At 38.8% G+C, this 14,681-nt stretch overlaps 1 protein-coding gene across 14 annotated transcripts in view; it reads right to left on the bottom strand.

The window, feature by feature from the left end:
* The window catches only part of rap1gapa (RAP1 GTPase activating protein a), a 152,015-nt gene that overhangs the window by 58,991 nt on the left and 78,343 nt on the right, over window positions 1-14,681 (bottom strand). For all 14 annotated transcript variants that reach the window (XR_009807116.1, XM_061903141.1, XM_061903137.1 and 11 more), the window contains one exon: window positions 11,143-11,233. Coding sequence is in view for 8 of the 14 variants with exons in the window: in XM_061903141.1 (XP_061759125.1) it covers window positions 11,143-11,233 (91 nt within the window). In the remaining 6 variants the exon portion in view is untranslated. The remainder of the gene's footprint in view (window positions 1-11,142; window positions 11,234-14,681) is intronic.

Here is a 14,681-nt window from a genome sequence, read left to right as displayed (position 1 = left end):
GTACCAGGAAGTGCAAGCGTAATCGAAAAAGGGTTGAATGAGAGTTCCCGCTAGAATCTTCAAGGTACTTTTGTTGACCAGAGAGGAGATTCTGTAGAGGAATCTCGTTCTTTGGTTGACCTTTTTGATTACCTTGGTTGCCATTTTATCACAGGAAAGATTAGCCTCTAGAATGGAACCTGGGTAGGTGATCTCATCTTTCCTGGTGATAACAATGTCATCCACTTTTATAGTGAAGTCACTGACTTTCTTAAGGTTGATGTTGGACCCAAATAGGATGGATTCCGTTTTACCTAACTGTAAAGATAGCTTGTTGTCAGCGAACCAGGTGCAAATATTAAGGAGTTCAGCACTGAGGATTTGTTCCACCTGTGACTTGTCCTTGCCGGATACCAGCAGGGCCGAGTCATCCGCAAACAGGAACAATTTACAGTCGCATGCTGATGGCATGTCATTTACGTATATTAGGAACAGTAAAGGTCCTAGTATACTGCCTTGGGGGACTCCACAGCTTACTGAGAGGGGAGGGGACACAGTGCTGTTCACATCTACCACCTGTTTCCTCCCCTCCAAGTAAGATTGCATCCAGCTCGAAGAGGTTTTATCGAATTCAATTGCTCTGAGCTTATCCAACAGTATAGCGTGGTTAACGGTGTCAAAGGCCTTCTGAATGTCCAGCATGACCATGGCGCAGTATTTGCCCGCATCCACCTCATATTTGATGTTGTCGCTCAGATAGAGAAGGCATGTGTCAGTGGAGTGGTTAGTTCTAAAGCCGGATTGGAATTTGTACATTAGTTTATTAGTAGCAGGGTATCTATCGACCTGTTCATAAACTATTTTTCCATTACTTTCGAAATGGAACTGAGAATAGAAACTGGTTGGTAGTTATCAGGTTCTAATTTGCTTCCTTTTTAAAAAAGGGGGGGGGGTTACTCTTGCTATATTGAATTCCTTGGGTACTTGACCTTGTTTGATTGAGAGGTTTATTATATGCGTGATTATTGGGGCAATGGTGGTGGCAGAGTACACGAGGTATCTGGAGGGGATATTGTCAAGGCCGGTGGCCTTGTTTGGGTGGAGCGCGCTCAATTTATTGAGCACCTCGTCAGCTGAGACCATTTCTAATTTGAAATGGTTGTTGCTTACTCCTAGCTTTCTGTAGAAGGCTTTAATGTGTTCTACACCAAAGCGACCAGAGTGATGGGACAGCTTGTTAACGAGAGTTGTGGCTGTGCTGGTGAAAAGGTGTTAAGTCTGCTTGCTACCTCCATTTCGTAACATAATGAGGGAGTCACCCTCCTTGATGTTGATGTTGGTGAGTCTGGTTTTAAGTTTCTGGCTGCATCCAGAAAGCTGGTTGTTGAGAATTTTCCAGAGCTCACGTGGCTTATTTGTGTTTTCCTCCATTTTGTCATTGATTAAATTTTTTTTAAGGATTTAGTCAGGTTGTTTGTCCTATTTCTTAATTTATTGTATTGCTTTTTGAGTTTTGACCTAGTTTACCATATTGAAAATAAGACGATAACAATTTAAAACAAAATGCATATTGACCAAGACGATAACAAATTTAGCTGACATTTTTGTTGACTGATAAAAATTGGACGAAAATGTTGACAGAAAGAAATCCAATCATATTTAATTTAATCTTGAGGTACAAATTGGGATATCTAACCCCAGCTCTTTAACAGCGCGCCTATGAAAGAGGGTCCGGCAGTTAGTTACAAAGGAGAGCCAATCAGATGTTTTTCTCTGTGAAATGAGGAAGTTTAATTTTTCACCCCGAAAACAATGATGTGTGGCTTTTCCATGCTCCATATCGTACTATGTGTACATCTGGGAGAAAGTGATAATGACACATTTTTTTGTGTATTTGCTGCTTTGGTTTCTCTTGCGTCCATAAACAAATTATGATGAAGGCATGCATCCATCCACTCCATCTCACGGCACATGCATGTATCCCTGCTTTGCCAAAGCAAAAAAAAAAAAAGCATAAAAAAGTATAAAAAAAGAAAAAGTGCCTGAAAAATATTTATTGGCATTGACCGATGTATGCATAATACGTCATTTCTGACCATAAGTCATGCTACTACTCAAGTAGTGTGAAAAAAGGCGTTTTCAAATAAACTTTAAAGAGGCCTTATCTTTTGTGCTTTATATTTTAGTCGACTGAAGTCGCTGTAATTTTAGCTGACTAAAATAATGGGTCATTTTGTAGACTAAAACTAGACTTAAACTAAATTAATATAAATGACTAAACTAATAAATAGAGACCAATAAATAAACAATAAATACATTTTTATCAAAAGACTGACAAAAATTAAGTTCAAAACTGCTGTCAAATTTATGGGAAGATTTCAAACAAGGTTGGAAAATAGTTATACAAACCCTGTTTCCAGATGAGTTGGGAAATTGTGTTAGATGTAAATATAAACGGAATACAATGATTTGCAAATCATTTTCAACCCATATTCACTTGAATATGCAACCAAGACAACATATTTGCTGTTCAAACTGATAAAAAATTGTTTTTTTGCAAATAATCATTAACTTTAGAATTTGATACCAGCAACACGTGACAAAGAAGTTGGGAAAGGTGGCAATAAATACTGATAAAGTTGAGGAATGCTCATGTAAGACTTATTTGGAACATCCCACAGGTGTGCAGGCTAATTGGGAACAGGTGGGTGCCATGATTGGGTATAAAAACAGATTACCAAAAAATGCTCAGTCTTTCACAAGAAAGGATGGGGCGAGGTACACCCCTTTGTCCACAACTGCGTGAGCAAATAGTCAAACAGTTTAAGAACAACATTTCTCAAAGTGCAATTGCAAGAAATTTAGGGATTTCAACATCTACGGTCCATAATATCATCAAAAGGTTCAGAGAATCTGGATAAATCACCCCACGTAAGCGGCATGGCCGGAAACCAACATTGAATGACCGTGACCTTCGATCCCTCAGACGGCACTGTATCAAAAACCGACATTAATCTTTAAAGGATATCACCACATGGGCTCAGGAACACTTTGGAAAACCACTGTCACTAAATACAGTTGTAAGTGCAAGTTAAGACTCTACTATACAAAGCGAAAGCCATTAATCAACAACATCCAGAAACTCTGTTTTCTTTGGGCCCAAGATCATCTAAGATGGACTGATGCAAAGTGGAAAAGTGTTCTGTGGTCTGACGAGTCCACATTTCAAATTGTTTTTGAAAATATTCGACATCGTGTCATCCGGACCAAAGGGGAAGCGAACCATCCAGACTGTTATCGATGCAAAGTTCAAAAGCCAGCATCTGTGATGGTATGGGGGTGCATTAGTGCCCAAGGCATGGGTAACTTACACATCTTTGAAAGCACCATTAATGCTGAAAGGTACATACAGGTTTTGGAACAATATATGCTGCCATCTAAGTGCCGTCTTTTTCATGGACCGTCCTGCTTATTTCAGCAAGACAATGCTAAGCCACATTCAGCACGTGTTACAACAGCGTGGCTTCGTAAAAAAAGAGTGCGGGTACTTTCCTGGCCCGCCTGCAGTCCAGACCTGTCTCCCATCGGAAATTTGTGGCGCATTATGAAGCGTAAAATACGACAGCGGACTGTTGAACGAATGAAGCTCTACATAAAACAAGAATGGGAAAGAATTCCACTTTCAAAGCTTCAGCAATTAGTTTCCTCAGTTCCCAAACGTTTATTGAAAAGAAAAGGTGATGTAACTCATTGGTGAACATGCCCTTTCCCAACTACTTTGACACGTGTTGCAGCCATGAAATTTTAAGTTAATCATTATTTGGGCAAAAAATAAATAAAGTTTATGAGTTTGAACATCAAATATCTTGTCTTTGAAGTGCATTCAATTGAATCCATCCATCCATCCATCCATTTTCTACCGCTTATTCCCTTTCGGGGTCGCGGGGGGCGCTGGCGCCTATCTCAGCTACAATCGGGCGGAAGGCAGGGTACACCCTGGACAAGTCGCCACCTCATCGCAGGGCCAACACAGATAGACAGACAACATTCACACTAGGGCCAATTTAGTGTTGCCAATCAACCTATCCCCAGGTGCATGTCTTTGGAAGTGGGAGGAAGCCGGAGTACCCGGAGGGAACCCACGCATTCACGGGGAGAACATGCAAACTCCACACAGAAAGATCCCGAGCCTGGATTTGAACCCAGGACTGCAGGACCTTCGTATTGTGAGGCAGACGCACTAACCCCTCTGCCACCGTGAAGCCCCATTCAATTGAATATGGGTTGAAAATGATTTGCAAATCATTCTATTCCGTTTATATTTCTATCTAACACAATTTCCCAACTCATATGGAAACAGGGTTTGTAACATAAGAACAACACTGTAAGTGTAGTTTAGTGATTTGATTTTGAAAGTTGAGATGCCACATCATTTAAAAAAATATTATTGTTATTATTATTATTATTATTTTTTTTAAAGCAAAATGTTTGGATCCAAAGGTAGATCGGCTGTGCCAGAAACTTGAGGGTTCCTGGTTCGATTCCCAGCTTCCGCCATATAGTCACGTCCACTGTGTCCTTGAGCAAGACACTTCAACCTTGCTCCTGATGAGTCATGGTTTGGGCCTTGCATGGCAGCTCCCGCATTAGTGTGTGAATGTGTGTATGAATGTGTGAATGTGGAAATAGTTTTAAAAGCGCTTTGAGTACCTTGAACGTAGAAAAGCGCTGTACAAGTATGACCTATTTAACATTTATTTGCAAATGCTAATGAAAGCCGTCACTCATTTGGGCTCAACCAGGGATCTTCTTCAATGCTAAATCTGCCCCTGGAATTAAAGTTTGAAATGTCCAAGTACAAGGTAAAAAACTAATCCCTGATTCAGACGTGACCAGAAGAGAGAAAGCGTGAAGAGGCACAGTCAGTGCAGGTGTAAGGGAGCCATAATTATGGGACACTAATAGGATTATCATTATGACAAGGAGCAAATTAAACATGCCTGACACCTATACTGTCCTCCAACTGTGTTCAAATGTTTTCATTAAATATTCTTTGAGGTCCATCTGGTCATGCAGTGTGACTCCAATTGGCTTTTTTTTGGATAACGTTCCATGTCAAATGACAGAGAGAATCTCCTGTCCTTGAACAGTGCATCATCATTGTCGTCACACTAATTGTGTGTGTTTTTTTCTACCTGTACGGTTCCGCATGCAGGTGCTGGCAATAATCTTTTCTTGACACACTGCACGCTTTGCTTTTAATGAGTTTATCACCAGGAAGTGTGCATAACGACAGCCTCTGTACAACAATGTAGTTTGAAAAAGCAGCAACCATAAGGCTCACTGAGGTTAATTGCAGATTGCCCTGGTTTTCTGCAGACTCTGATTAAAGCGATGTTACAGTGCATCACTTGATCATGCTGCCCTTTCATATTCTCATCAAATATATATGTAGGAATGGCCATGGTCAAAATAGTTCGGTGTAACACTAGTTTAAGCATATGGCACTCTTAGCAAACTTGTCTGAGGGCAGCATCACTGGTAAAACAATTTGCCAAAGTGAACTAATGGATTTTAATAAGCCTTCCTTTAACAGGCTAACTGCGAAACAACTGAGAAACAATATAATTTTAAAAACAAAATATAATCTATTGTTGGGCAGGAACGCATTGCATTTGGGGCAATAGGTTCACGGTGGCAGAGGGGTTAGTGCGTCTGCCTCACAATACGAAGTTCCTGCAGTCCTGGGTTCAAATCCAGGCTCAGGATCTTTCTGTGTGGAGTTTGCATGTTCTCCCCGTGAATGCGTGGGTTCCCTCCGGGTACTCCGGCTTCTTCCCACTTTCAAAGACATGCACCTGGGGATAGGTTGATTGGCAACACTATATATATATACAACAATATATATATATATATATATATATATATATATATATATATATATATATATATATATATATATATATATATATATACATAATTGTATTGAAATACTTGACTTTCAGTGAATTTTAGCTATATATATATTTTTTTTTTATATATATATAAATAAATAGTTGAATTTCAGACGGCACCTATCAAATACACAGTAATAAAAACACAGTTGTTCTACTAACTGTACTGTGCTTGCTGGTTACTAAAAAAACGTAACCCTTTCACTATTTGAGTAACCTTTGTTCTGTCATTTGTGTACTGGCGAGAGTCACTTGCCATCAGTTGCGCAATACCACATAAAAGCAACCCCATAACGCTAAAGCCAACATTCACCAGGAGATGGCAACAGACAACATAGAATCACTCTATTACAGACGGCGTCGCCATGGCTGTAACTTCCTCGTTTTTCTGCTTCGTCTCCTTGTGTGTGCAGTTTTTTTTATCAAAATACGTAGATGTTGTAACGTGATTGGGCAGGCAAACTGTTTATATAGTGGGAAAGCGGACGTGAAAACAGGCTGTCCCCACTCAGCTCCGCATGGGGCTGTAGGAGGCGTGGCCTCCAGCTCCGCTGAATTTCGGGAGATTTTCGGGAGAGGAGCTGAATTTCATTAGTCTCCCGGAAAATCTGGGAGGGTTGGCAAGTATGACCTATGGTCATTAGCTTTGGGTTGTGACTGAAAAGACAAGATAATGGGGACAAGCGGCTGAATAAAGTTTCCTCCGTTGCGTGGCGGGTGTCTGCCTTGGAGATAGGGTGAGAGGCTCTGTCATGACAAGCTCAGAATAAAGCTGCTGCTTTTCCACATCGAGAGGAGCCAGATGAAATGGTTGGGCATTTGGTCGGAATGGCCCCCGGACGCCTCCCTGGGGAGGTGTTTAGGGCACGTACGACCGGTAGGAGACCATCGGGAAGACTCAGGACACTTTGGAGAGACTATGTCTCCCAGGAAGGAAAATGGATGGATAGTTCCAAATAATAATAATTGTCTGTAACAATTCCATGGTATACATTTCACGTAAAATGTTTTTGAAATGGGCAGCACGGTGGAACAGGAGTTAGTGCATGTGCCTCACAATACGATGGTCCTGACTTGTCCTGGGTCCAATCCCGGGCTCGAATCTTTCTGTGTGGAGTTTGCATGTTCCCCGTGGGTTCCCTCCAGGTACTCCATCTTCCTCCCCCTGCCAAAGAAATGCACTAAATTGGCCGGGGGTGGGGCGTAGGCGTGGTTGGGGGCGCTGTTGGGGCGGTGGCGTGTTTAAGAGGGGAGGAGTATATTTACATCTACAATTCACCAACTCGAGTATTTTATATATATTTCATAAATATATATATATATATAAATATTCATCCATCCATTTTTTACCGCTTATTCCCTTTTGGGGTCGTGGGGGGCGCTGGCGCCTAACTCAGCTACAATCGGGCGGAAGGCGGGGTACACCCTGGACAAGTCGCCACCTCATCGCAGGGCCAACACAGATAGACGGACAACATTCACACTCACATTCACACACTAGGGCCAATTTAGTGTTGCCAATCAACCTATCCCCAAATATATATATATATATATATATATATATATATATATATATATATATATATATATATATATATATATATATATATATATATATATATATATATATATACATATATATATGAATTCTAGCTATATACATTTTATTATATATATAAATAAAATAAATATCAAATACACAGTAATAAATACACAGTTGTTCTACTAACTGTACTCAATAACCAGGCGAGGTGATGAAGTTACGTTTCTTCACTGTGGGCTTCAGAACAGACTCCCTCACTTGCCATCAGGAGCACAACACCACGTAAATCGTTGGCCAAACAAAAAGCAACCCCATAACGCTATAGCCAACATTCACCAGGAGATGGAAACAGACAACATAGAATCACTCTATTACAGACGGCGTCGCCATGGCTGTAACTTCCTCGTTCTTCTGCTTCGTCTCCTTATGTGTGCAGTTTTTTATTAAAATCTGTTGATGTTGTAACAAGATTGGGCAGGCAAGCTGTTTATATAGTGGGAAAGCGGACGTGAAAACAGGCTGTCCCCACTCAGGTCCGCTGTCTGCATGGAGCTGGAGGGGGCGTGGCTTCCAGCTCCGACTAAATTTCGGTAGATTTTCGGGAGAAAATTTCTTCCGGGAGGTTTTCGGGAGAGGCGCTGAATTTCAGGAGTCTCCCAAGAAAATCCGGGAGGGTTGGCGAGTATGAAAATGACCACCCTCCCATTCATCAATGCCTTTACCTTCACTATGATCGTTTCTGGTGTTTTGGTTATGCTTGTTCCAGTTTTAGAACACAAATTCAGTCACACAAAAATGATTGATGCCAAACAACAAGCAAAGCATGAATTAAAAAATGAACAAAACATGAGTTGGTACAATCATTCTGAATGCAATCTGTACTGCATGTTTTCTCCGAGGGAGCCATTTCAGCAAATATATTGTTCCTTGTGTGGTTAACATTGCATTCCAAACTTGATGAATGACCTATTAATTTGTTGCCCTAAATAAAGAAATAAAATGTGTACCTTGATAGCCAACCCGGCAGGCACAACACATTAAAACAGCGTTGAGAACTTATTGAATTTGGTCCTGACATTGAGCAACTCAAACATAATGTTGAAACAACATGCTTTTTGACAATGTTAAATCATTGTTGGGTTCTGACGTTGTTTTGACCATTGAAATTTGGTCATTTGCCAAACAACAACGTGGATCCAACGTTGAATATCAACGTTGTCTCAATTTACAAATACAACCATTTTGCAACATTGTTTCAAAGTCAGTTTTGAAGGACTTGGATGTATATTCAATGATGTATCAATGTCTTGTGCCTCCGGGGGGACTACTTTTTTTTGAACGCACATCAAGGCAGCTCACCATGACTCCATTTTCTGTAACCTCTGTCTCCGTGTTGAACAATAAAATTAATTGGAAATCTCATGTAAAAAATATACAACATAAAGTAGCAAGAAACACGTCAATAATGAATAAAGTAAAACACGTTGTCGACCAATAATCACTTTATATTCTTTACTGCTCGCTAGTGTTACCATATCTGAGTTAATGTGTAGATATATGGGGAAATAACTACAAATGTGCGCTTCATTCACTAACGGTGTTACAAAAAAATCAATTAAAATAATACATAATGTTGGATATAGAGAACATACAACCCTTTATTGATTAAATCACAATTATTGAAATTCAATGATTTGGTGCATTTTCAAACAGCTAAAAGTATGTGTAAAGCAAAACTTTAACCTCCTACCAAAGAATGTACAATAATTCTTCTCAACAAAAGAGGAGAAATATAACCTTAGAGGAAAATCTAATTTAAAACATTTGTATGTTCTTACAACACTTAAAACATTTACCGTATCTTTATGTAGAATTAAATTATGGAATTGATTAACCAAAGAAATCAAACCAATCACCAATGGGATTCAGTTTAAGAGACTGTTCAAACTAGAAGTGTTTACAAAGTACACAGAATAACAATTATGATGAACAATTTGAACCCTTTTCTTTCTTTTTTTATTCAGACAATGATTATTTATGTATTTAATATGTGTTTGCTTACTATGGTATATTATTATTTGTTCACCGTTCTGTTACAGAGAACAAGGAAATTAGACAAAATTGCTATGGTATGAAAAGGGGTAGGATTATATAAGCTCTGCTTCTTCCTACTCCTTTTCGGACGTGCTGTAATGACACAACTGGAAATGTGTGATGCATTACATTGTATCGTATGCATGTTCGAAATAAACTGAAACTGAACTGAAACTGAAACTGGATGGATGGATGGATAGATAGATACATATATAGATAGATAGATAGATGGATAGATAGATAGATAGATAGATAGATAAATAGATAGATAGATAGATAGATAGATAGATAGATAGATAGATGGATAGATAGATAGATAGATAGATAGATAGTGCTTTATTGATTCCTATGCATACTTCCACTCCAAATTACATAGAGGTATGTGTGCGCGCACAGTAGTTATACATTCCAAATTATTATACGTGTCTTACCTATTTGTAAAATGGTTAGTTGAAGTATTTTTGCAGCTTTTCTTGCCCGCAATGACAATAACATGAAAATTATACTTCTTGTTTCAGGCCTGAAGAGGATTGGGTCCAACTTGCAAACTGTTGCGAGCCTGTTTAAAAAACGTCAATGAACTTAGTGAACCATTACCTGTATTACTTTTATCTTGCTTGCTACACATAACTGGATTGTTTCAACAAATATAACTGCAAGGCATAGAAGCTATGTCGAATGTAAATGAAATCTTGCACGTGACCTCTAAAAGGTTATGGCCAAACACCTGTGAACTGACTGGCAGGTGTAAAAAAGTGCCCCAAATCTTCTGCCTGCAGTTATGTTACTAATCACAAGAGTCTACAGATAGCATGAACTGCATCAACATCCTGAGAAATGTGGAACACTGTATCCAAATGATCCCCTAATCCTCCTCTCTTCCGAGTCTCTGTGCGCTCCTCAGATCAAGTCACGTCGCATAAGCCTCTTCCAAAGTTGGAAGGACCTTATGAAACCAATCCAATATGAGAGAGATTGTATCCTCTATTATTCACCATGGAGCTCAGCTCTTTTCACTCTTTGCATTCCAATAATATCACTGACAGCTTCCCTATTGCAGTCACTGGTTATTAATGATCAAATGTACGGTACAAGCCGTTTGACAGCATAATGACCATGAAATGGATCTGATATCAGCCGTGACAATTAAAATAATAACACAGTGCTGAGCCAAAATCTAATTTATTTATTTATATACTGCACATTAATTGCATTCCAAATAGCATCATATTCTAATTAAAAAGGTGCAAACGATTAATTAGCTCTGACTCGAGCTGAAATACAAATTTGAAAAAAGAGCTTGCATATTATTAACTAAATAAGAAGTGAAGACTTGTACAGAGATGTTAAACTTCAAAATATGTCTTGCTCTGAGAATTACACTACTCTGTGTTGAGATTTGCATGCAAAATGCTGATTAATTTCATTGAGCAAACACAGCCACCGATTGCAGAAACCAAAGACAGAAAAACTTTATACAGAGAAATACGACACTATGAAGAGAAATTGACAAGATGAGCGACAAAGAATGGCCACAAAGAGTTCAATCAGATAAGGTCAGGGGTCAAATACCTTTTGGGATGGCAGTACGCTGTAGTGGAGCTTGGGCTGGAACAGCTGAGGCTCTATAGCACAGATTCTGGGGTCACTCCCATCGTGTTTCCTACAGTCAGAAGGAGACACAAGGGAACATTCAGTCACATGAGGGCAAGCAAGGGGTCAACAGAGGTCATTGGTCTCGTACGTTATTGTTGGGTGTGATGATAGTTTTTTTGTTTTGTCTTGGTTTTCTGTTTTGAAAGTGGAGACACGTCCTAAATAGTCTCAATATTGTCTTAATGTAATACGGTATGCTTTTGTATCAATAATTTTATGTATAAGAGTTCTTAGCTCTGTGTAACATTCAAAGTAGCACAAGTATTAGCACAAATATACAGTTCATATACAGTATAGCAGTCTCTCGTTCATTGCTGTTAAAGGGGCTATATGCAACACTTACACAAATGCCCAGAGGGTGCTAACTTTAAAAAGTATTTTACACAGTCCATCGCGCCCTCCTTTGGCTTCTGGGACATAATGACGTAACTACGTACGTATGGGTGTTGGTGTTGTTGGCTAATAATAGTGATTTGGATAGCTAGCGTTAACTGTCTGTAAAAGTATTTCATCATAACAACAAAAGCTGCAAATTGCTCGTTACTTCTCTTGGACTGGCCCTGCAATGAGGTGGCGACTTGTCCAGGGGGTACTCTCCTTCCGCCCGAATGCAGCTGAGATTGGCTCACGCGTCCCCCCGCGACCCCAAAAGCGACAAGCGGTAGAAAATGGATGGATTCTCTTGGAATGCTTTTGACAGGGCAGCAATTATTTTGTCTGAATTATATTTGAATTCTGAATTATATATATATAGCACTTTTCTCTAGTGACTCAAAACGCGTTACATAGTAAGAAGTGACTCAAAACGCGTTACATAGTGAAACCCAATATCGAAGTTAGATTTAAACCAGTGTGAGAGGCACTGGGAGCAGGTGGGTAAAGTGTCTTGCCCAAGGTCACAACGGCAGTGACTAGGATGGCGAAAGCGGGAATCGAACCTGGAACCCTCAAGTTGCTGGCACGGCCACTCTACCAACCGAGCTATGCCGCCCAGTACGGGTAAGTAAAAAATTGTTGTTACATTAATTTGGTAATTGTGAAAAATATAGACAATTTTGGTAATGGTAACACAAGCTAACAAATGGTGTTTTAGTGATATTTTTTGCTTATAAGAATTCAATTGAGCAATCCCCCATTAATCGGTTTCCGATAAACACATTTCTGCAATGTAGGAATGTTTCCTTATAAATCGGATATTTTCATAGTTAAAGCATGAAAAACAAGTTTGACCTTCTAAATACGTTTGTTTTTTGTCATTTTGACAGCCCTCTAGACCTGAAACAACACCCTTTAGTCACCGCTAGACTTTTTTAATCCAATATAGTAATGCTACCTGAGGCTGAACATAATAATATTTTTTAGTTTATTTAGCCTCTTTTATGATGATTAATTTAGGCAAAAATGTAGAAAATGCAACAAATAAAAAAATCAATACATTGAAGCCGCAATTGTGGCGATGGATAACTGTACTCGCCATCATCCACCATTCCACTATTCACCAAGCATCCATCCAACATCCATTTAACCTTTACCATCAATTCAAAATGACCAACACCCATTCATCCATGCCTTTCCCTTCACTATGATAGTTTCTGGTGTTTTGGTTATGCTGAAGGAGAACACACATTCAGTCACACAAAAATGATTGATGCCAAACAACAAGCAAAGCATGAATTAAAAATGAGTTGGTACAATCATTCTGAATGCAATCTGTACTGCATGTTTTCTTTGAGGGAGCCATTTCAGCAAATCTGTTGTTCCCTGTGTGGTTAACATTGCATTCCAAAGGCTGATGTATGACCTATTCATGTGTTGCTCTAAATCAGGGGTAGACAACCTTTTTGGCTGAGAGAGCCATGAAAGCCAAATATTTCAAAATGTATTTCCGTGAGAGCCATATGATTTTGTATTTCTGTGAGAGCCATATAATATATTTTTTTAACTCTGAATACAAATAAATGTGTGCATTTTAAAGTAAAACCAACATTTTAAGCGTAGAATAAGTCTCTTATTATTTTTAATAAAATTGTTATTCTAAAAGTTAACCAATAATAAATATAATACTTCTTACCATTAATGCGACATCTTGAACAGGTGCGATACAAAACGGATGGTTGGATTAAAATGCATGAGAATGTTTTATAATTTGAACGTGATTTTTAACATTGTGATTACCAGCGGAATTATTAATTACTTATCGTGTTAAGCATTGTCAGCTAAGATTTATCTGAGAGCCGGATGCAGTCATCAAAAGAGCCGCATCTGGCTCTAGAGCCATAGGTTTTCTTACCCCTGCTCTAAATAAAGATATGAAAATACGTTCTTCACAACAAAAGCATAGCCAAGTGTCCTCAAACCCTTCAGGGATGCGGGAAAACTAAAACCGTTGTCTCACATTTATTAAAACATATTTCATGTCCAATGTAAGAGAGCCACGCATGTATAAATGGCTATTGTGAGCTATGTTGCTGCGCTGCATCTTTTGCTCTGGATTCAATATCTCTCCAATGAGGGCTCTGTCCCCGCAGGACCGTGGATCGATACCCACTGCTTCATTGACACTGACAACAGGCCAGTTTGCACAGCGGGCTTTCAATTTGTTCGATTGATTCAGTCAGTTTCAAACACGCAAAGAGATCGATCGAGCAGACGGGAATCACCCAGATGCTGTGTTCATGCACTGAAAGTTTTACTTGCTGTTTATCTCATTATTTATTTATTTACAGACAGACATGCTTTTATATTTCATTATTGTTTCTTTTGTTAAACAGAGTCCGTTCTGCAAAAAGGTCATCCCTAGAAGCACAAGGCTTATGGACAGGGATCCACAGTTTAAATATGCATCATCAGATAATATACAAAATACAGTACAGTACAATACATTTCAAAATCTACCCACCAAATACCCATTTACAATTTCATGTATAAATAAAAAAGGAATCTTTAAATCCACCAAATCAGTCGCAATATTTCATTATTTAAATTTGATTCAAAGGTTGCATCTTGAAGATCTGCGATAATCTAATCACACATACAGAGGTTAAGACCTAAATTATGCAATCTGAGTAGGCACAAATAAATTTACTGTACAGTACATATTACAACTGTAATTATATGAAAGGCATGAAGTCAATGAGACATAATGGACATCCCTTGAAAGAAAATAATTTGTAAGCACTATGAATAGGCTAAAACTGTTATTAAAGGAATGTGTTTTTTAATTATTTTCCGTGATACCCCTTTTGATTGATTGATTGAAACTTTTATTCGTAGATTGCACAGTTCAGTACATATTCCGTACAATTGACAACTAAATGGTAACACCCGAATAAGTTTTTCGAGTTGTTTAAGTGGTCCACGTTAACCAATTCACGATAATAGGTATTTATTTATCTGTATGTGGCAAGACAGTTGTTTACTCGCACTTTCTCTTAATAATGAGGGTTACGTATGTT

This window comes from Nerophis ophidion, linkage group LG06, assembly GCF_033978795.1.
Source record: "Nerophis ophidion isolate RoL-2023_Sa linkage group LG06, RoL_Noph_v1.0, whole genome shotgun sequence".
NCBI classification, from domain to species: Eukaryota; Metazoa; Chordata; class Actinopteri; order Syngnathiformes; family Syngnathidae; genus Nerophis; species Nerophis ophidion.
The sequence above is the reverse complement of the archived record's forward strand: the minus strand, read 5'-3'. Positions and strand labels throughout refer to the sequence as shown.